A 23,054-nucleotide genomic window follows, 5' to 3' on the forward strand; every position below is an offset into this window, starting at 1 on the left:
TTGAAGCAAAGCATCCGATTGTTTTGCCTTCGAAGCACCCCTTCACTAGGCTTGTTGTACTGTCGCATCATAATGGAAATGCGCACTGTGGAGTACAGCACACTTTGTTGTCTACGCGACAGAAGTTTTGGATCGCTAATGGTAATGCCTCCGTGAAGAGGTATCTTAATGACTGTGGTGTATGCGCGATTGAGAAAGCTCGACCTATAAGGCAGCTCATGTCTGATTTACCTTTGTCTCGCACAACTGCGCATAGGAAACCCTTTTTTGATTGCGGCTTAGACTATCTTGGACCTTTAACTTTCGTTGAAGGTAGAAGTCACAAAAAAGCTTGGGGACTCTTGTTCACATGTATGGCATCTCGCGCTATTCATGTTGAGCTGGTTACGTCATTGTCGCTGAGTGATTTTTTACTTGCCTTTACAAGGTTTACAGATTTACGTGGGCAGGTTAATGCTATCTATTCCGACAATGGAAGTACCTTTCAGGCAGCATCTAAGAAGTTACCCGAGTTGATAGGATCAGCTGAATTTCACAACGCCCTGAGACAGAGAGAGATAAACTGGGAATTTATACCTCCGTATGCTCCGGCGCAAGGTGGCGCCTGGGAGGCAATGGTTAAACAATTTAAAATCGCATTTTTTCACATTTTGGACTCTTCAATTCGTAAGCCCAAATTTATTGAACTGCTTACGTACACAGGCAGTGCCGTTCGGATCGTGAACGAACGCCCTTTGGTACCTTTGAGTGACGACCCTAGGGATTTTACTGTCATCACCCCTGCCTCACTTTTGACCCCATACTTAGACCCATACTGTGCTGTTGGGCAACCACATGATCGTGACCAACTAAGGGATTATCGGTTCAATTTGTCACTTTCTCATCAGTTTTGGAGTAAATGGATCGATTTTTACTTGCCAGGTCTTCAGGGCCGGAAAAAATGGCTAAAAATGGCCGAGAATTTGGAGCCTGGTCAACTTGTAGTGGTAGGTTCTCTCCAGGACATTGGTAAACGTGGGAAGTACCAACTTGGGAGGGTGCATGAGGTAGTTCCACAAATTAGGAAAGGGAAGCCTGTGGTTCGTAGAGCTAAAGTTGCCGTCTGCAACTATGATGAGAGTACGGGGAAAGTGAAAGTAGACTATGTGTTGAGGGATATTTCGTGCCTCGCCCCCGTAAAGAACACCTAAGTGTTAGGGTTTGAGCCTGGTTTTGTCTGCGGTGGCCGACACTTGTCTGAGCCCAGAACAGTCGGTTATTATCGCAACCATGGTATATAGCGTCATTTTTGCGTGTACCTACTACCTATGGTACCAATTTCATGTATCGTCGTGTTTATTCTTATTGCTGTTCATTCTTTGCATGCCCTTTGTATTTGCGTATTAACTTAAACGTGAGTGATTCAAACAATTTGTGTATCATGTGTTTTTATTCATTGGCTCACAATTGTCGTCAATTCTTTTTTAGTTATGCCATGTCAGACTGTCATAACTAGGGGCCGCTATGTTACAGACGGTTGTTCGCCTGGTCAAACGTCATGTAGAAACCGTTCGGGTCTACTGAATATTACGTCATGGAAATTCCTAAAACATGAGCCAAAATTGCACCATCGTCCGTAAGACTCGTGTCAGACCGGTTTAATCCTGTTTCAGTTTGAGACCTGTTTGGACATGAAATATTGCGTCACGAACTGCTCTCGTGCCTTTGAGTTATCACAAATTTTTCTGATTCATTCTCGAAGTTGTTTGTTGGAAGTCGGTCGCACATTTAACTGGTTTATTTGGTGCTTGCTAGCTGGACAAATTCTCCGTCTTTTATCCAAGTAATCTGTATCGTAGTGACAGTTTTAGAGGTGCAAGGAGTTGCAACCCCATTTCGATAGCCTCGGGCTAATTTTACTGGAATACACTTTGAATAGACGTTTCGAAGGTGTGTTTATTTTTCGGTCATTACGTACAGACAAACGGATCCGGGAACTTTATGTTACAATTTTCCCACGAAGAATTATGGTTTACCGCTGTGACCAATATGTATTAATGAAAGAAAAGAAATCATGTGCTGCTGCGATCCTCAAGTGAAGACTGTGAAGTCCTGTGGTTTTATTCAAATATAAACTTTATTCCGGGTGATTAAAAATAGGAAAAACTTTTGAAATCAATAAACTCTTGTAGCAAGGGCGTTTAAACTTCAATGCAACCAAGAAAAGTTCAAACCAAAAAATAGTACAAGGCTACGAGTAAAAACATTTTCAGTAACAGTATTACAAAACAAAAATAATCACAATTTAAAAAAAGATATAGGCCTATTGTTTTGTCATAAAAGAAATGGCTGAGTGACTCTCAGTGTGACCTGTTAGGCTGCATGAAACTAGCGCAATGTGACCATATAATTTGACAAAGAAATGGAATAGAATGTAAATGAGAAATAATTGAGTGTAACCTAATAACACAATTATAGGTCAATAATGTTTTCTTCAGACGAAATTTAACAAATCAAATCCAGGCAACGATTCATTACAAAGTTTGAGCCCAAAATAACAATTTATGACAATTTTTGTCACTTTTCCACTGACATAAAGCAACAAAATTTAAATTCAATTAAAAAAAATCAAACACTTCGCATTGAAATAAAAGCAAGAAAAATAACATTTTTGTCGATTTAAGTGCGATTGATCCAAACTTGTCTGGCAGCCCTGCTTAAAAACTGACTAGGCTTGATTGCTGGCCAACGTTCGATTTGTCAAAAACTAAGTACTTTATCATTATAAACTCTTGCGCTGGTTTAATTAAATTGACTTATACCGATACAACACACACTAATCCAGAAAAGTTTAAAAAACAACTGAATTTAAAACAAAAAATTTTAGGACAAACTTTGAACCGATTTGATAATGGGCAGCAAACAAGATGTTACACAATAGAATGTAAAACAATTAATCCACATGGTTTATTGATCTTTGTTTGATAAATTTTCTACCATACTGTACTTCAATTGCTTCACTGGATAATAATTTACTATCCTCATCCCTATTCTTTCAAAGCTGAGGCTGGCGAGTCAATTGCTTGTTTGCTACATGCGGCAACCGCAGACTTGGATTCTTGATAAGGGTTTCGTTGAATTGTTCTGTCTTTGCAAATTCTTTATCAATTTCGAAAATTTTTGGACTGAAATGACCACAATTAAATTCCTTTCTTAATTTTTCTAAAATGAGCTATTCTCCAGGCCTAAGTTTTTCTTTAATACAATTTATATATTTAGACCTGAAGAGCAAAATCTTTGCTGCATACTTTGTAAAAGCGCGGGAAAAAGGAATGCTGCTTTTGCATTTATCTTGTAGAATGGTTACGTCTGCTTTGTCTTAACATTTTTTTACATTGATTCAACGTTTGCAAACGTTATTCGGCGAGGTTACAAAGTTGGTAAGCATGGTCATCAAAGCATCACCGTTAAAAGATTTGGCATAGATTTCACTGCAAATGTTTACACGGGGAGTTTCAAACAATATTTTATGCCTTTGCCTATTTACCAAGTCTACGAAACACTGCTAATAAAAAAATTCAATCAAATTACTTCTACTTTTGCAGCCGATGCGTTTCATTGTTGCAGCTGATGTTCAATGTTTGACAAAGAACAGAGTTTTTTAATAACAAAGCATTTTTGCGGATAAGCACCATCACTATTAGTCTATTACCTTTCAAACTTTTATTGACCAGTGTAGTCTGGAAACATTGTGAATCTGGGGTGGTAAAAGGATAGACCCTCGGCCCCAGACGCTCACACGACGACGACGAACTTTTATTTATGCCACTCTTATTTGTTGAGCAGGGAAAAACAGAGCTGTTTAAATCTAACAGAAAAGTTATCATTCACTTTGAAAGTTAATAGGTCACTCAAAAGTTTTATATATTTCAGTTTTTATGACGGTAGGGAAACTGTTCTGCAGCATGTCTTTGCGATCAAGTTGTGAAAATCGGTCAGATTCCGAACTAAAATCATCATTTTCTATTGGAAGGAATGATGACACTAAGAATGAACCAAACAAAGAGAAATTTCAACTTAAAAAAGAAATAGGATTATTTGAATGCATTGCCTATCTTGCTGGAGGTATTGTTGGGTCTGGGATATTTGTGACACCAGTAGGAGTGCTTATTGGAACCAATGGCAGTGTAGGAATGAGTTTGGTACTCTGGGCAGTTTGTGGTGTTGTTGCTTGCTTGGTAGCGCTTTGTTACATTGAGTTGGGCGCCGCTATTCATGAATCCGGAGCAGAATATACTTACCTGCACATAACCTATCCGGAAGTCGTGTCTTTTACATTCGTTTGGTCTGTAAGTCTATTGGCATACAATACCAACACAGCAGCAACAGCGGTGACCTTTGGTTCATATCTGACGGCGCCATTTTACGTTGGAGATTGTAAGCCTCCGGATGTTGTTGTAAAAGTAAGTAGTTCTGAATAAAGAGTTAGGTTTACAGCTGTAAGCTATGATTAACTAAAGTTGTGATGCAGCCAACAAAAGTATTTCATTCTCACCAGTTGTGTAGGGGATAAATAATTTATTTTCCGGAGTAATTATATTTTTCCGGAGAAAATTGTACGGCAATATTCTCCTTGAATAATATCCTGCTTGGAAAAAATCCCTTATGGTACAGATTTAACGATCCGACATTACCTGCCTAGTGTGATGACATTATTATTTTTTCACTCCCCGAAACTACTCAATGACTGAACATGGGACCACCTTACAACATTCCGTGTTTTTAGAAATCTTCACTTTTTTCACAAACGTTGCACCCACACTTTAGAAAAGTTTATTATAAAAATTTGTACCCAATGCACAGGATGCATAATATTGAAATTAATGCTGTAAAACTCTCACACCAAAATAGCGGATCTAGAAACTACAATTGGGGTGTGCAGCATAATCAGGGATATCTAAAGAAGAGGATACGAAGGCTCACAGCGATTGCTGATTCTCATGATACTATAAGGTTGCGTAGTTGATACCGCGTTAAACACGCGGTTTTTTTTAAAATTGCGGAAAGTTTTGTAGTGCTGCTGGTTCAGTCAGCTACATCAGACAGTTAGCATTGAAAGGTTATCAAAAAGCTGTTTTTCTCAACAAAGCTTTTGCAGTTGGCTGGGTGTAAAGCAAGTATACGGGTAGTTGAATTAACAAGTAATTATGAGCATGAGCAGAATACTGAAAAGCTTGGGTGTTCAACAGGAAAATTAACGTTTCTAGCACTAGTTGCAACGTTCATCTGATGAAAGTTTTTACGTAATTTAACGTGGAAAGTAACCGCCCACACATCATTAGTCAATCTTTAAAATATTGTGTTCTATTTTTTTTTGCCTTTAATCGCATTTTTCTTTTGGTCGCCATTGCTTCGAATTTTATGTTTATTGTTGAAAGTTTTTACGTAATTTAACGTGGAAAGTAACCGCTCACACATCATTGGCCAATTTTCTAAAATATTATGTGTTTAATTTTTTCTTGCCTTCAATCGCACTGCGGTATATAACCTTGTGAAATTTTATTTTGTATGTTATTCGTTCTGAGGATGCGCATTGTCATGATGCGCGAAACGTCAGTAAAGCAATAAACCATCCTGTTTGTTGTTGCTTTTACTTTCAACTTTATCAGATGAACGTTGCAACTAGTGCTAGAAACAATAATTATGAGCATTCAATGAACATCCTGACACTAATAGCGTAATGCAGGTTATCATAAAAAGATTTATTAAATTACTACCAATGCCAATTGTCATTTTACGACAAACAGAGATTATTTAATATAAATAGTCCTTCTACTGTATTGACAGACGTATTAAAAGCTTTCGTACCCCCTTCATTAGATATCCCTGACCATAATTTGGCAAGGTAAAACTTTTGGAGCAGTTGGACAAGCTTGATGTAAAAGCTTTGGTTTAAAAGAAAAACAAGGTTCAAATTACTATTTTTACTTTGGGTTCTGGTGGGTCTTGATTCAATTCCACATCGAATCGTACTAAAGATTTGGCAAATGGTATCGACTGTGATCTATTGTGATAAAATCCTGTATTGACTACGCGTATGTCGATGTGCTTGATGTGGGCTATGGTGCAGCTGCTAGCCTATAGTAAAAATAGTAATTCGTGAAAAAAACAGACTGATTCATAGTCTGCTAATTACAGATTTTAAAATAATCAAAATATCACATTTTCAATTGCAAAATTCTGCGTTAGGAAGCTTCAAAATTCTACATAGAATCACATTTCTGATACTTTCGTGAGAGTTGTAGGCAACGGCTAAAGTTATTCATATCAATTTTTTCGTAATTCCTTCGCGTATTAGTGTTATTAAAGTGTTGTACAATGCCTGTTCAATGTTTATTTACTGTATTTCAGCTCGCAGCAGTTGCTATCATCCTTCTTTTGAATAGCATTGCCTATGTCAATCAAAAAGCAACAACAAAAATCCAGGTTATTCTTGCTGCCTCGAAATTCATTGGCATGGCTATCATCATAGTCGGAGGATTAGTCCAACTGGGAATAGGAAATGAAGTTGGTCTTGATAACCTTAGTGACGCCTTTCGACCTGAAGATCTTGCTGGTCTTGGATTTACTCAGATTGGCTTAGCATGTTATCAAGGTCTTTGGTCTTACTCAGGATATACGTCATTGAATTATATCGTTGAAGAAATAAAAGATGTGAAACGAACATTGCCTTTAGCTGTTCTGATTTCGATGCCTTTGGTCACGCTATTTTACCTTCTGGTAAACATCTCCTACTTTTCAGGTAAGTAGGGTAGTGCGGGGCAAGACTAGTCACATTTTGGTATTATTGTGTATATCTTCACATAAAGTTAAAAATGTCTCAATTTTTAGTGTTAAACAGTTGTACTAAGGCTTCCTTAAACAAGATAGCAAAAAAAAAAGTGAGATTTATTTTTAAGTTATGTTAATACAACGTCATTTTTACGACAGAGTCAAATGACTGGTTTTGCCCCTAAGTAAGGGTAAAACAGGTCAGTGTTTTTTTGATGAAGGAAAGAGTATATTTACACATAAAAAGTGCAGTTACACATACAAAGTGCACTACTGCAGCACATTTGTTCAGAACAGACATCAGCAAACATGCTGGATTCTATTTTATGACATTATTTGTTCAATTGCTGTGCCGAGTAACCATGGTTTTTCTTGACGACAAAACAAACTGAGCAAGGAAGATTATGACAAAATTTGCCATTTTGTTCACTGACAATGAGGTCCACATGGTACATTACAGTTGTCAAATGTTAGAACAATTGCTTTGTGAACAATTGATAGAAACACAATCAAAAATACACTTCAAATGTTTTCTAGTAGCCTATAGTTCAATATTGTTACATTTATTTTAAATCTTTCATTTGGGATTTTTTGCGTTTTGACGCACACTTTCTATAAAAAAACATTGAAAACCATTGATAACTTTTGCATGGTAGACTTACCATATCTTAGTGAATAAGTGGACAAAATTAATTTCAGTGCAAATTTTCACTGGGGTCATGGGCAACCAAGATATTAAAAGGACCCCACTTTTTGCTTTTTTTTCATTTCGACCCAAGTTTCACGTTAAATAAACTCCCAAACCCTTTAATATTTTGTACTGATATTTTCTCAGTTCATCGAAAATCTCATAAACAACATTTCTACCAAATTTCAGTCAAAACTAATCAAAAATGAGGTCTTGGCAAGGTTTTAAATTTTGGAAAATTTTAGCCGAAAGCTGGAAACGGCCAACTTTGGATGTCTATGACCTTTGACCTTTTAGAGTGACAATGTAAACGATGTTGTTTTTTCAATATTTGGCAGAAGTACTATCACCTGTAAAAAATTTGGGTTGTTACCTAATTTGGTTTAGCAGTGATAGGGCCTCAAACATGGCCAAAAATCAAAAAAAATCGTGCCCTCTTGGCATACCCCCCCCCAAAACTAAATGCTTCGCTCACACTAGGATAAGCTGATTTTTGATTTAATAGGCAAATAATACCCTATGAACCAAATGCTAAATTCTTTGGTTAAAGAATTTAGCATTTTCACCAATTGAGGCAAAAATTTGGCACAGCACTTCGTGACTGACTTGTATTGCCCCAACCAAAATACCCATGACTGAACAAAAATAAGTATCCAATAAAACTAATTTCCAAGGAAGAACTACAAAATGAGTAGTTTTGAGACAAAGTACAATAATAGTAATTTTGTTTAAACTAGAAAGTCTTGGTTTAATTAACAATTTTCATAGTGTAATGCTCTGTTTAGTCGAAACCACAAAAAAAAAGTTAGTCCAAAATATGAAGGTAAAATTTTACACCAACTTACGTTTCGCAGCCTAGACCGAGACAGCAAGCAAAAACTGCACAGCAGTTGCTGTTGTCGCATCACAAAAGAACCACTAAGTGCTCTAAAGCATTTTTTTGAGTGTATTATTTCCAAAAAAAAAGTTATGCTTGATTAAAATCAAACTGACCGGTTTTACCAGACGACTTGTTTTGCCCCGAACTACCCTAGCCTACCAGCAATCAAAATTAGTGTCGTTAACAGAGAGTCCAGGGACTCTCAGGGAGTATCCAAGGTATCTATCCAAGACATCTAATGCGTTTCTTAGTACCGGTACCTTGATTAAGGCACTGACATGTGATCCAACAAGCAAAACTTTTTTGTAAAACATTTCTTCGTTTGGTCCTTCTTTTTTTTTTTGGCGTAGGCAAGTGATCAATTGCCCCACTAGATCCGCTAGTGCCTATGCCATTTGTAGTGCAATAATTTTCAACTTAAAAAGTATCACGCAATGTTTTGTTTGTGCAGTGCTTACACCAGAAGATATGGTGGAATCAAGCGCTGTTGCAGTTACTTGGGCTTACAAAGCATTGGGTAGCGCTGGTTGGATTTTGTCGGTGGTTGTATGTTTATCCACAACTGGTTCAATGAATGGAAGTTTTGTATTTGGAAGTAGGTTGCCATTTGCTGCAGCACGAAGAGGACAATTTCCACAGGTAGAATATTTTCACAGGTTTAAAAGTCATAACATTTTTGATACTATAGCATAAAGCGGAGTTTCCTAATTTGTTTAGAAGGAAGCATTTGCTTTAACTATAGGCTACAAAGCCTACAATACACTGACAACTAACTGCGTAAATCGCTTGATTATCAGACCACTCCCAAATTGAAGACGAAGTAATTTAAATTCTCAAAACAATTATTTTAAAGCAGCGTGAGAAAACTATGGCCCGCAGGCCGCATGCAGCCCAACACAACTTTTTGTGCAGCCCGCGAAAACCTAAGGCAATTATATAAAGAAATAATCCTAAAATTGAAAAGTGCGTCTGGCAACGTGTGATCTTGATGTGGGTTGTATTCAAATAAATAATTGAGACAAACGGTTCGTATATCTTTTAGGTCATACATAAAATCCCTATTTTTTGGTCTTAAATAAAAGCTTGTGTTTTGACTATTTTAGATTGTTTTGGCTTATAAATATAATCTTAATTATACTACAGTGCGGCCCTCGTATAAATTCAAATTCTGAATGCAGCTCCCGAGAGATAAAAAATTTGCCCACCCCTGTTTAAAAGGGACATAAAGTAAATTTAGCTTTGAGTTCAAATTCGAAATAACATTTCTTCCAGTCAGGCCACCAAATTGCACGAACAGTCAGGCCAAGGTCAACTTTCAAATAATTATCTTTTTCGAATTATGTTTTTGAAAAACAAAGCAAAATATTATCACCGTTGCATTCGCAGATAAATTATCTGCATGATTGAAAACTTGATTGATCTACTTTGAGAAGTTTTCAAGTTAGAGGCTCTCAATGTCGTTAACCAGCTATCAAAATTCGTCGTTTTTACATTGATTTAACGTTTGCAGATGTTCAATTAATGTAAAAATGACGGATTTTCCTGTCTGGATAGGTCAAACTTACTCCTCCTTCGTACGTCTGCTAACCAAAACGGCTCACAAGAGATTGGGTTAAATGCTTTCTAGGTGCTAGTCTACATTGTTTTGGGGCAAATGAGCTAAGATATTACAAAATGTTGAAAGTGATTGCATTTGTCTCAACATTTTGTCAATGACACAAGATCGACATCTCCAAAGAACCAGATCAAGCAAAGTTTGCTTGTCAACTGTAAAACAGGCCTATGGCAAAGTAGGAGTCCAAGTAATTGCAAATTAGCAAAATTTAAATCACATTTGAAACAAAAACTCAAATTAAAACAATGAAGCCTATAAAGCGTATGAAGCGAAACAATGTAGACTTTTGAAGTAGCCCACGTGCTAGCCTATTGGTTGCTGCACTACAAAGCCTGTTTCACATGCTCATGACATGAAAATTGAAACACTGAGTGAATATTCCTACCTATATCTGTTCACAAGGATTTTTTATAGCTGGTACAACGTACAACGAGATAAAGTTTACAACGAATTGTACAACGCAGGCTACAGTTTTCCATCCGGACAAGTAGGCTAGCCCAGACGAAGCACACCTTTTATGTTAATAATTATGTTTCAATTTTATGTTAATATGTTTCAATTTTATATTAATATGTTTCAAATAATATGTTTCATCCTTTGTAGTTTTCAGTTGGCCAAAACGTTTACAACAGCTCTATATGATGCTTCTGCAGATTTTCGGCATGGTTAATGTTGACTTTTATACTCCTGGACCAGCCATGTTCATTCGATGCTTTCTCCCGATCATATTTCTCATTCCGAACAACTTTACCACACTCGTCAACGCCTCAAGCTTTATCACTTGGATAGCCCATGGCTTAGTGGTCGCTGGAATATTTGTGTTGCGGTATACTCACCCGAATTTACCACGTCCTTTCAAGGTAGGCTATGTAAAGACAAAGGAAAAACACCATTTTGCCTTGCAAAAACATGGTTATGGTGAAATTATGGGAGACTTGCCACTTTTTCCATCAAGGAAATAACTTGGGTTATTCTGCTTTTCCACAATTAATAAAAAGTAGATCTAGCTTTTCACAGGTTAGACTATAGCTTAGGCTACTTGTGTTTTACAAAGTACAGCATTGCCGTTGTGCAATTGTGCATACTTATGTTGTAGTATAACATAAATATATGTATGAAAAAACTCATAACGCTTGGTAGCGAAGGGGCTTTGGACAACCGCAGCATGCGCAACTTTTGTTAAAGTCGGGTATAGCCTAAGTAGGAGTAGGCTATAAGGCAAGCTAGGTTATAGATGTTTCCTTGAAGATTTATCTAAAATGAGCTACTTCTTTGAGATACTATTCCAAAGCCACTTCAAATTAACTCGCCAAGCTATTGCACAAAAGTGGAGCTTAAAAATAAATCAGTGATTCGTACAAGACAATGCCGTACCAGACCGAGTAAGCTACGTACGTGCTACTTAAAACTACTATAAACTATTTTAAGAGTTGATGCAGCACTGAATGAGCATATTGTCATTCATGAACTTTATTAGCTCCTGTAGCAGCCATTTTTACCTTGGACTCAAACGATTCATCAGTGTGTTACTGTGTAGGTTACTATAAGTTGATTGTTTTAAGTAGCCTAACGTATTCTCTTTTAGCCAGAAGTGAGTAAGATTGATGTTTCATGGTTGAGCTCTTGCAAATCTCTTCACTGCAAGGCTCTTGAAGTTTCGGTGGGCATAGAATAAAATAAGATTTCAAGTATGGTTGGATTTTGATTATATTTGTTGTGATCATTATCATTATGTTTATTCTTCGTGTTGAGGACAATTTAATTTTCTTAATATTGTGATGTTTGTTGTCTAAACCATTCTTGATCTACCTTATTATGCTCATTTCGGTAAAGCATCTGTTTACATTTAGGCGTATGGAAATTATCCCACATAGAAGGGCAACTAATTAAAAAAGAAATAATTTCCATAGGCCTAAATGTAAATAGTTGCCTTACCGAAATGAACATATATCAATAAGGCAGATTAAGAATGGGTTTAGACCAGGGCTTCCCAAACTTTTTTGCTCGCGACCCCTTTTAATCTCCTAAAACTTTTCGCGACCCTTCACGGTTAAAATGATAAATAGTGCGAAATAGTTTCGACAATCCTGTGCCGTATGCTAATGGACATATCCGATTATCCTGGCGCTTTCATTGGAATCCGAATTAACAATTTTTCATTAAATTGCTAAACTCCCTTTCTACTCAATATTAGCTTAATTACTGTATATTGCATTAGCCTGTGCAAATCAATCAATAATTTGAATTCTAAAAAATAGAAAAAAGTTGTAATTTAGAAAGACAGTTTTGCTTGTATGAATTTATATTTCAGGTTCCATTGGTGATTCCTGGAATTGTTGTGATAATAGCTGCCTACCTTGTAATTGCTCCATTGGTGGAGAATCCAGACATAATTGTCTTGTACGCTGCTGGATTCCTATGCTGCGGTCCGATCGTTTATTTTATATTTGTTTACAAGGAATTTCGCATTCCTGGTATCGACCGATTAACTGTGATCTTGCAACAAACCTTGAATGTCGCACCACCAGACTGGGAGGCATTTAAATAGGCGGTAATCGATAGTAGCATTTATAAGTAATTTGGTACCCGTACTTCGGACTTATTTTAAAAAGTAGGCTACCGAACCAGCCTACTTTAGCGGGAACCCACTCGATAGCCTACTGCTGCTTTTTAAATTTCATTAGCCTAAAAGTAAAAACTTTCAAATGTCAACGCTGCAGGCGAAATGGTTGTTGCAGAAGAAGACGACTAAAATCACCACATTCTTTTTCCTTGTTCTCCGTTGGGAGCAGCTAACTAGACGACCAAATGGTCTTTCGCTGCTCCTGGTTAATCAGATTGAATTTGTTAACACTGAGCAGTGCCGGTCTTAGGGTATTTCGGGCCCTGTGCGGAATATGCTTTGCGGGGCCCCTATGACAATGATCCAATTCAGTAGCGTAGCTAGGTCTTTTGAAATGGTAGGAAGGTGGTTTGACCGTCGGCGGAGAAGTCTGACGGCGTGATCGCCGAAGTCGACACCCAGCGGCGGGGGGTCTGGGGGTCCTCCCCCAGAAAATTTTGAAAAATTACTTTGAATTTGGGGTATTCTGAGAGCATGTTCAACAAAAATTTGGGTATGAATATTACTGTAAAATGGTCCTGTCCGGTGGCATGGCAAAATGATAAGATCATGTTTTCTTTGGCATTTTTCGGAAATAAAGCTTGTCTCTATGTTTCGTCCCCTGAAAAATTCGTACCCCGACTTGGTACCCTGAAATTGGAGTAACAAAATCAAACTTCAACCTATTTCGTCCCCTCAAAAGATCGAGAGAAATTTGAAGTGTTCGCGGCAACTCGGATGAGCATCTTCGGCTCTGTTGTTTTTTCTCGATCTTTTCAGAGTACGAAATGTTCAGGGGACGAAATAGGTTGCACCCGTTGAGTCTCTATGCTTTCTTGTTGCTCATTCCTTTGTTGAATTTTTCCATTGGAAATGACAAAATTACTGCATTTTCTGATTAAATTCCGGGCCCCCTAATGTGCGGGCCCTGTGCGATCGCACGGTTTGCCGTGCACGGACATTATGCCGAAAGGACATTTTGCCGAAAGACATTTTGCCGAAAGACATTTTGCCGATGGACAAATTGCCGAAAGGACTAAGGTTGTAAATGATAAACTAAAACACACTGTGGAGAATATCGATACATATAACACAAAAAGGAGTTTCGGCAAAATGTCCATTCAGCAAAATGTCTTTCGGCAAAATGTCCTTTCGGCAAAATGTCCGGGTACCCGGTTTGCACACCTCAAAGACCGGCACTGCACTGAGCGTACTTATGCTTTCTTTTATGTTCATGAACTGTTTGTTATTGTGATGTAAGCTTATTGTGTATCGTACTATTATAGAATCTGATTGGCAAATAAAGTTATTTCTCTCTCTCTCTTTTGAAATATTTAGGCACCCGTCAGTTGGTCGCTGTCTAGTGTCTCATCAGTGATGACCAGACTCATTTTGCTCACTCTTACCGGATCACTGGATTCACACGTGAACTTAATCGTGAAACATACAAACATAACATGTTGATCGATCTTGTGTAGCCTAAACTACCAATGGCTATTCAACCATTCTTCTTCGTCGTGTGAGCTTCTGGGGTCGAGGATGTATCCTTTTACTATCCCAGATTCACGATGTTCCTGGACTACACTGGAAGGCCAATCAGTTATTATTGTCAGCCTACACGCTTCTACAAGCTACAATTTTTAGAACATTAAAATGACCTATTCCAATGACTTTCAAACGGTAATTCCGCAAAACATTGGTGTTCTGTGAAAGATTGTCAGGTGTTCCGCAAGAAATTCATTTGTTTGACTGGTGTTCCAGTTCCATGGAACACCAGTCGAACATAAAAATCCCACGAGCTTCGCGTTTGTCTTTCTGCAATTTCTGCCTGAATATCAACTTTATGTTTAACCAAACAGGCTCAGATATTACACTGAAAACAACTGAAAGTGAATATAATGATTGTTGTTGATTTCATTGCATCATTATCCAATTTAGTTTGTTATTTCGCAAGATCATTTTAATTCATAAAGTGATTTGTGGCTTGAAAAAGGTTGAAAAACAGTGACCTATTCTATTAGCAGACTTCGCAATACATTGGCATAAGTTATAGCATAGGCAGGGCCTAATTAAGGCTTACGGGGGCCCGAGGCACAGCTAAGTTTAGGGGCCCCTATTGGCAATCGCTTTCGATGCAATGCCATGTACTCTCTGCAAATGTGGCTTAACTATGGCTGTTAAGCCGATGAAATATGGCTTAACAAATAGTTCAAGCAAAACTATAACTTCATAAATATTAATTTAGGATGAATGGATTAAGATGAATGTATTGCTATTATTCACGACATTAAGAAATACCAACTTGAACTTCATATAAGAAATACCAATTTTAAAATATAAAAACATTTTATGCAAAATTGACCTTAACACGCAAATTTAAACATTTTATCAGGCCCCCTGAACGCAGAAAATTTAAAATTTTGTTGTACTAAAAAAGGGCATGCCCATGAGGGTCCCCAATCAAAATACAAAACTAATATAAAAAACAATATTTTATGCAAAATTGACCTGAGCACGCAAATTTAAACATTTTGTCGGGCCCCACTAAACTCAAAAATTGAAAATTTTGTAATTTTAAAAAAGGGCATAGCCTAGGCTACCCATGAGGAGGCCCATTCGACATACGGAACTAATATAAAAACAATATTTTATGCAAAATTGTTGAAACCAATCTTTTTATCGCTTGAATTTAGACATTTTGTTACGCCCCCTTGAACTCACCGGCCCGGTGCAATGCACCGGTTGTCCCCCCTCTTGTGGGCCCTGCCTACGGTACTAATGTAAAAAAACATTTCGGGCCCTCAAAACCAGGGGGCCTGAGGCCTGTGCCGCATGTGCCTCATGGTTAATCGGGCTCTGAGCATAAGCTACTTGTAATTGTAGCCTAGTACTTAAAAAATAGTGTTGTGTTGGAGTTATAGCCATATGGGATTGAATGGAATGGAAGACTGTTTTTCCATCTTCCATCCTGAGATTTTCTTCCATTCCATCTCCATTCCATCGTAGAAATCTTCCATTCCATCTCAGAAATCTCTTCTATCTTCCATTCCATCTTCACATTTTGTGACCTCCGCGTTGAATATGCCACAAATAAACCTAAAAACCATAGCTTTCTGATTGGTCAATTCTGCCTAACGACAGTAGGTTTGACAAATACGCGTCAGGCAACAGTCCCGTTGATTTAATACGAACCGAAAATCGAATTATTTCAGCAAGCAACGTAATATTTTGCATGTCTTGATAAAGCGTTAAAAAGTTAATGATGGAATTGGGATGGAATGATGGAAAAATGTCTTCCATCCCATCATCAAGATCTTCCATTGGTCAGTGGTCAGTGGAGTGGACCTACTGCTTACGTACACAGGCAGTGCCGTTCGGATCGTGAACGAACGCCCTTTGGTACCTTTGAGTGACGACCCTAGGGATTTTACTGTCATCACCCCTGCCTCACTTTGACCCCATACTTAGACCCATACTGTGCTGTTGGGCAACCACATGATCGTGACCAATTAAGAAGGGATTATCGGTTCAATTTGTCACTTTCTCAGCAGTTTTGGAGTAAATGGATCGATTTTTACTTGCCAGGTCTTCAGGGCCGGAAAAAATGGCTAAAAATGGCCGAGAATTTGGAGTCTGGTCAACTTGTAGTGGTAGGTTCTCTCCAGGACATTGGTAAACGTGGGAAGTATCAACTTGGGAGGGTGCATGAGGTAGTTCCACAAATTAGGAAAGGGAAGCCTGTGGTTCGTAGAGCTAAAGTTGCCGTCTGCAACTATGATGAGAGTACGGGGAAAGTGAAAGTAGACTATGTGTTGAGGGATATTTCGTGCCTCGCCCCCGTAAAGAACACCTAAGTGTTAGGGTTTGAGCCTGGTTTTGTCTGCGGTGGCCGACACTTGTCTGAGCCCAGAACAGTCGGTTATTATCGCAACCATTGTATATAGCATCATTTTTTGCGTGTACCTAATACCTATGGTACCAATTTCATGTATCGTCGTGTTTATTCTTATTGCTGTTCATTCTTTGCATGCCCTTTGTATTTGCGTATTAACTTAAACGTGAGTGATTCAAACAATTTGTGTATCATGTGTTTTTATTCATTGGCTCACAATTGTCGTCAATTCTTTTTTAGTTATGCCATGTCAGACTGTCATAACTAGGGGCCGCTATGTTCCAGACGGTTGTTCGCCTGATCAAACGTCATATAAAAACCGTTCAAGTCTACTGAATATTACGTCATGGAAATTCCTAAAACATGAGCCAAAATTGCACCATCGTTCGTAAGACCTGTCAAACCGGTTTAAACCTGTTTCAGTTGAAACCTGTTTGGACATGAAATGTTGCGTCGCGCTACTGCTGGCGTGCCTTTGAGTTATCACAAATTTTTCTGATTCATTCTCGAAGTTGTTTGTTGGAAGTCGGTCGCACATTTAACTGGTTTATTTGGTGCTTGCTAGCTGGACAAATTCTCCGTCTTTTATCCAAGTAATCTGTATCGTAGTGACAGTTTTAGAGGTGTATCGCGTTGCACCCCATTTCGATAGCCGCGGGCTAATTTTACAGAAATACACTGTTTGAAAAGAAGTTCAAGTGTGTGTTTCTTCGGTCATTATATACAGACGAACGGATTCGGGAACTTTATGTTAAAATTTTCCCACGAAGAGATTATGGTTTACCGCTGTGACCAATAATACATATCCAATGTACCGTAGGCCCACAAACTAATCATTTGTATAAAAAGTATCCTTAGACCTCAGTCATGTTTTTAATACAAAAAATAAACCTTAATAATCTCAGAACTGCCTGTTTTGTTTCTTATTATTCCACTTTGCACAGAAAACAACACTGATCACACAAATTTGCTTCAATGGACAATACAAAATACCGTAATGTCTTATAAACCTAGTCTAAATCCACTTGTAAAGTATTTAAATGTGTATTTGCAGATAGCCTACAGAAAACCAGCATGCAAAAGACGTTCATTAGCCTTTCTGTCCCTATTACACAACTAAACTTCATTACTAACTAGTCTTCAACGTGCAGCCCAACCACCAACAACCCTGCTTAACCTTTGAATACTTGCCAAACAGTGACACTACTGTGCGCAGAAGTTCTCTCGCGAGGTCACGTGATTTCGTATCCCGAAGCTACTATATCCCCGTGGGAAAGTTACCTTCCATGTAAGCGTGGTGTGCCTGCTGAGTGTTTGGGTGTGAGTAGGCTACGGCTCCCGAAGCTGAAGCGCAGATCATGAGTCAGATAAGAAGTTGGGGTTTGTATCGAAAAAAATATTAACTTACAAGGTGTACGATAACCCCTTTGTTAACATTTTTTGCTGTGTGAGTAGGCCCTTTGTTAACCTGTTTTGATATATTAATATCATAATTTCAAATGTAAACTAAAGTTTCGCAAAGAAATGTGCTCCAATTTGTGTTTTCAAAAAATAATAAATGTGGATCAACTAACCCAGCCAGCAAGCCTATATGGGCCCCACATGGGGACCCATATGGGCTGATGTACGGGCCCCATGTGAGATGCCCATATGGGGCCCATACACATTGTGTCCGCGGGCATCACATTGCCCCCATATAGGCTGCCCATATTCATTTATGGGTTTCATGTGGGTTGCTCACACTCAAACCACAAATCTAATATGGGCTGCCCATATGTAACCCATAAATCTAATACAGGCTGCCCAGTGCCCATATGTATATCAGGTATATAACTGCAGACAGATGCCAAAGTGCCAAACTGCAAGCAGTGAACTTTGCGCAATGCATAGCAAGGTGCCCCCAGTAAAGTGCTCAATCGGCGTAAGCCAAGAGCGTCAACTGCAGACAGTGCACACGATGATGAACTGTTTTATTTTGATCAACAACGCACGAGTAGGTATATAGCTCCATGTGACATTTTCCTATTTGTGGTACGTAAGCACAAAAAATAGTACTACTGCTAACCTTGCCAAAGCGCTCCAACTGCAAGCAGTGATGCTTTGCGCAATGCATAGCAAGGTGCCTCCAGTAATTTTGCTTGTTCAATTTCATTTTGTGTTTGTTTAAAAGATCAACAAAAGTCGTTTGAGACAACTAAAAAATCTCAAAGTCTAGACAAATGCTGATCGAGGTGTATATCATATTAGTATGGGTTGCCCACAAACCTTTGAATCACTGTGTGGGTAGCCCATGGTCTGCCCATAAAAAATGTGGGCAGTCCATGGTCTGCGCATAAAAAATGTGGGCAGCCCATGGCCTGCCCATGAAAAATGTGGGTAGCCCATGGTCTGCCCATAAAAACTGTGGGCAGCCCATGGTCTGCCCATAAAAAATGTGGGCAGCCCATGGCCTGCCCATGAAAAATGTGGGTAGCCCATGATCTGCCCATAAAAAATGTGGGCTGCCCATGTTCTGCCCATAAAAAATGTGGGCAGCCCATGGTCTGCCCATAAACAAAGTGGACAGCCCATGGTCTGCCCATAAACAAAGTGGGAAGCCCATCAATATTTCATGCTTAGCCCATGATCAATAATTTTATGTGGCTAAATTTCTTAAAATGCATTTATAATGATCACGCATTTGAAGATTGGAAGTTTTATATTCCACCTTGTCATTTAGCAACACATTCTGCAAGAAAGCCCATATTGGGCGCATATGGCAAAAACAAAAAACCCACATAAAACCCACATGCCCACAAGCCCATTAAAATAGTATATGGGGCCCATATGGGCTTGCTGGCTGGGTAACCCTAGTATGTGACACAACTAATCGTCACTGTGATGTTAGTTGAGCCATTTGACTGCTAGCTTTTAAACGCCTGTAAATCTGGTTGCGGTTGTTCGATAAGGCTTGTGCTTCCAAGAGAAGTTGTTTGGTCTAAAACAGACGTAAAGCACAGTGAATGATGCAATATAAACAACTCATGTGAAAAAAATTGCAAAATTGCAAACCCGGACCTTCCATTATCTGGGCTGTGGCACGAGGGAATCAACTATGAATCAGCATACTTTTTTTCCAAAATGTTTGAGGTAGGTCTATCGTATTTTTTGGCATAATATTCAATAGATCTTTCTTTCGAAATAATTAGATAAACTTTTATATTTTCATTGACTATAGCAAATTGAGTTTCATCGCTCACAATTCTGTTTAATTTTGAAAAATACTTTCCCGTGTCTTAAATTGCCGTTCCTTTTCCTTCATCAAGTTTGCATACTTTCATAGACTGATTTGAATACAAAGAGTTTAGTGTTCGATGAATTCGGATGAATTGTTTAAATTATCGATAAAACGTTTCACAATAGGCTAACTTAAATTTCGTCTTTATTCTCCAAGTTAATTGAAATGTCTTCGTTTCATTACAGAGAATTTACGCGTTATTCCACTGTAGCCTATATTCGCATTCAAATTGTTTGTTTCAATTTTTTTGGGAAGAATAGGGTGGTTAAGGTTGAATCGGAAAATCTATTCTTTTAACAAACTGATATTTTTTTCGAGTTTGAGTCCGAGTTCGGCGCTAAGATTCACGAGACACTAATTATTATATCTTCGAACCAAGGGCTCAGACCTAATAGCTTTTCATGACAGGGGATATGGAATTCGGGATTTGGGTTTCATGTCGTCTACCTCTGCGTGGTGAATCCTGGTAACTGGAAACTTTTTCGGGCTAATGACGATAACCAGAAGCGGAAACTGCAAAAATTGCAGGTCGCAGACAAAGAAGTCTGATAAGCGTGACACCTCCCCAGAACATGTGCCCTTGTTAGGACAGGTATATTCTAACACCGTAAGGGAAGGCATCACGCTGCAGCAGATAAATGTACAAGGCCTAACAACAGCCAAAATTTTGGTCATTCATACGAACTACGACAGGGGTTGGAATATAGGCTAAGTGTCATAGCCTACGTAAAAGACTATAAAAAATCTAGGGTGTGGTTTATGTTTTGTGTTTGGAGTCAGTTTGGAGTTTACAATTTGGATAGAGAGGAAACTTTTTTAAACCATAAACAGACACAGCTCAGCAACAACATTACATTTAACAGTGAACATAGGCCACAAAACAAAAAACAATAAGCAAACGTTTTCGGCTAGTTATATGACCTCTTTCAAACCTATAGGAAAATATTTAAAAAAATACTAAAGAATCATACAGTATCACGGCAAAATATGGTCAAATTGCTGACATAAAAATGATAATGAAAAATTATGCAGCATAACGGGTCAAGTATTTGATAGGTAAAATTAATTATTCAGAGAAGGACTCGAACAGATGACGCAAGGCCAGAATCAAGATGGACAGAAGCACAACGCGAGATAGTGGCACAAACAAAGCAAACATACGAGAAGCACAACCAGTGGCGGATTCAGAACGTAATTTATGGGTGGGCCTAGGAAATATCTTGGTGGGCCTTCACCAATAATGCCACGGCAGGCCAGCACACAAAAACTTAGTGTTACCGCATATCTCTTACAAATGCTATGAAATAGTGATGCCGCAGACAATTCAGTGCCACTTGATTGTTCTAGTATTAAACATTGAGATGTTTTTTTTCATGAATCTGATTTTGGGTGGGCCCACTGTCAATCTGGGTGGGTCTGTACCAATCAGGCCCACCCGGTAGATCTGCCCCTGAGCACAACACGTGACAATTTAATCAAAAACAGAAGATAGGAGGCTCCGTCAGCAAATAATTGCCCTTTGAAGCTTGGGTTGAAAGATTTGATGAACAATGCCTCGTGAATCATGGTGCCGAACTTGGACAAACACCAACAAACATTTTCGAAGGACTCCAATGAGGGTTGTGGTTTGAACACGATTGGCAGTTTCTAATATGATCTTTTATTGCACTCTTTTTAATAAAATTAGCTAAATTCAAATGCTTTCCCACCCTCTTTCAAACCACAAACTATAGAGAAACTACATATGTTTATTTGGCAACATCATGATTTTTTTATTTATTTTTTATCTGGCAACGCTATTATTTGTGTCAAGAAGTTTGCAAATTGCAATTCGCAAGTGTTGTATGATGATCTATGGTTGCTGCGTGGGGAAGATTTCAGTTTTTAGCAACTATTCAACATTATTTCAATCAAAGGCAGAGGTTTGATTATTTTTTACAGACAATCAAATTGACTAAAGTTTTTAAACTAAGCAATTATAAGTTAGTGGCAAAAATATAAAAGTGTGATTTTGTTTGGATGCAACCTAGTTCGTACCCTGAACAATTTGTACCCTCAGTTCGTACCCTGAAAAGATCAAGAGAAAAAAATCAAAAAAAGCGGAAGTCGCTGATCGCAGTTTCTGCAAACATTTTAAAATTTTCCCCCTAAAAAGATCGAGAGAAATATAGCACAAAGCCGAAGCCGCTGATCGCAGTTTCCGCCAACCGTAACCCTAACGCTAACCCTCGCTGATCGCGGTTTCCGCAAAAATTTTTCTGCATTTTCCACTAACCCTAACCATAGACTAATCTATGTTCAACCCTAACCCTCGCTAATCGCAGTTTTCTCAAACATTTTTCCGTAGTTTCCGCTAACCCAGTTTCCGCTATCCCTTACCCTAACCTTAGAGTAATCTATGCTCTAACCCTAAACCTCGCTAATCGCAGTTTCCGCAAATATTTTTTCGCACTTTCCGCTAACCGCAGTTTCCGCTTACCCTCACTCTAACCATCGAGTACTGTAATCTATGCTCTCTAACCCTAAGCCTCGCTGATCACAGTTTCCGCAAATATTTTTCCGCAGTTTCCGCTAACCCTAACCTTCAAGCTGTTTGCGGAAACTTCAATCAGCGACTTCGGCTTTTTTAAATTTTTTCTCTTGATCATTACAGGGTACGAACTGAGGGTACGAACTGTTGGGTGCAACCTAGTTCGTACCTTGAACCATTCGTACAGTCAGTTCGTACCCTGAAAAGATCGAGAAAAAAAATTAAAAAAAGCGGAAGTCGCTGATTGCAGTTTAATAGCACAAAGCCGAAGTCGCTGATCGGAGTTTCCCCAAACAATTTGAAACAAACTCGAGGGTTAGGATTAGCGGAAACTGCGAAACTGCGGAAAAATGTTTGCGGAAACTGCAATCAGCGAGGGTTAGGGTTAGAGCATAGATTACTCTATGGTTAGAGTTAGCGGAAACTGCGGAAAAATGTTTGCGGAAACTGCGATCAGCGGACTTCGGTTTTGAGCTATTTTTTCTCTCGATCTTTTCAGGGGGAAAATTTTAAAATGATTGCGGAAACTGCGATCAGCGACTTCAGCTTTTTTTAATTTTTTTTCTCGATCTTTTCAAGGTACGAACTGACGGTCCGAACTGTTCATGGTACGAACTAGATTGCATCCCGAACTGTTCAGGGTACGAATTAGGTTGCACCCATTTTGTTTAGTCTAGTGATGTTTTGGATGACTGCAATTTTAGTATGAAATGTAATATAAGGTGTTCAAAGATAATGGAGGATGATTGATTGATTGAAG

At 38.5% G+C, this 23,054-nt stretch overlaps 1 protein-coding gene across 1 annotated transcript; it reads left to right on the forward strand.

Moving 5' to 3' along the window:
• The first annotated feature begins 3,944 nt into the window (after positions 1-3,944).
• LOC145782964 (b(0,+)-type amino acid transporter 1-like) lies at positions 3,945-12,541 on the forward strand. Its single transcript, XM_082594721.1, has 5 exons — positions 3,945-4,442; positions 6,391-6,781; positions 8,830-9,017; positions 10,647-10,853; positions 12,305-12,541. Exons 1-5 carry the CDS (start codon positions 3,945-3,947, stop codon positions 12,539-12,541), a joined length of 1,521 nt encoding a protein of 506 aa, XP_082450847.1.
• Positions 12,542-23,054: the final 10,513 nt, after the last annotated feature.

The sequence above is a fragment of the Aplidium turbinatum genome, chromosome 14, assembly GCF_918807975.1.
Source record: "Aplidium turbinatum chromosome 14, kaAplTurb1.1, whole genome shotgun sequence".
Taxonomy (NCBI): Eukaryota; Metazoa; Chordata; class Ascidiacea; order Aplousobranchia; family Polyclinidae; genus Aplidium; species Aplidium turbinatum.

Bases quoted from the DNA above. Each gene is read 5' to 3' on its own strand.
- LOC145782964 (XM_082594721.1), top strand. From the start codon at position 3,945: ATGTCTTTGCGATCAAGTTGTGAAAATCGGTCAGATTCCGAACTAAAA. The intron at 4,443-6,390 runs GTAAGTAGTTCT...ACTGTATTTCAG, and splicing joins CTCCGGATGTTGTTGTAAAA to CTCGCAGCAGTTGCTATCAT. The intron at 6,782-8,829 runs GTAAGTAGGGTA...TTGTTTGTGCAG, and splicing joins AAACATCTCCTACTTTTCAG to TGCTTACACCAGAAGATATG.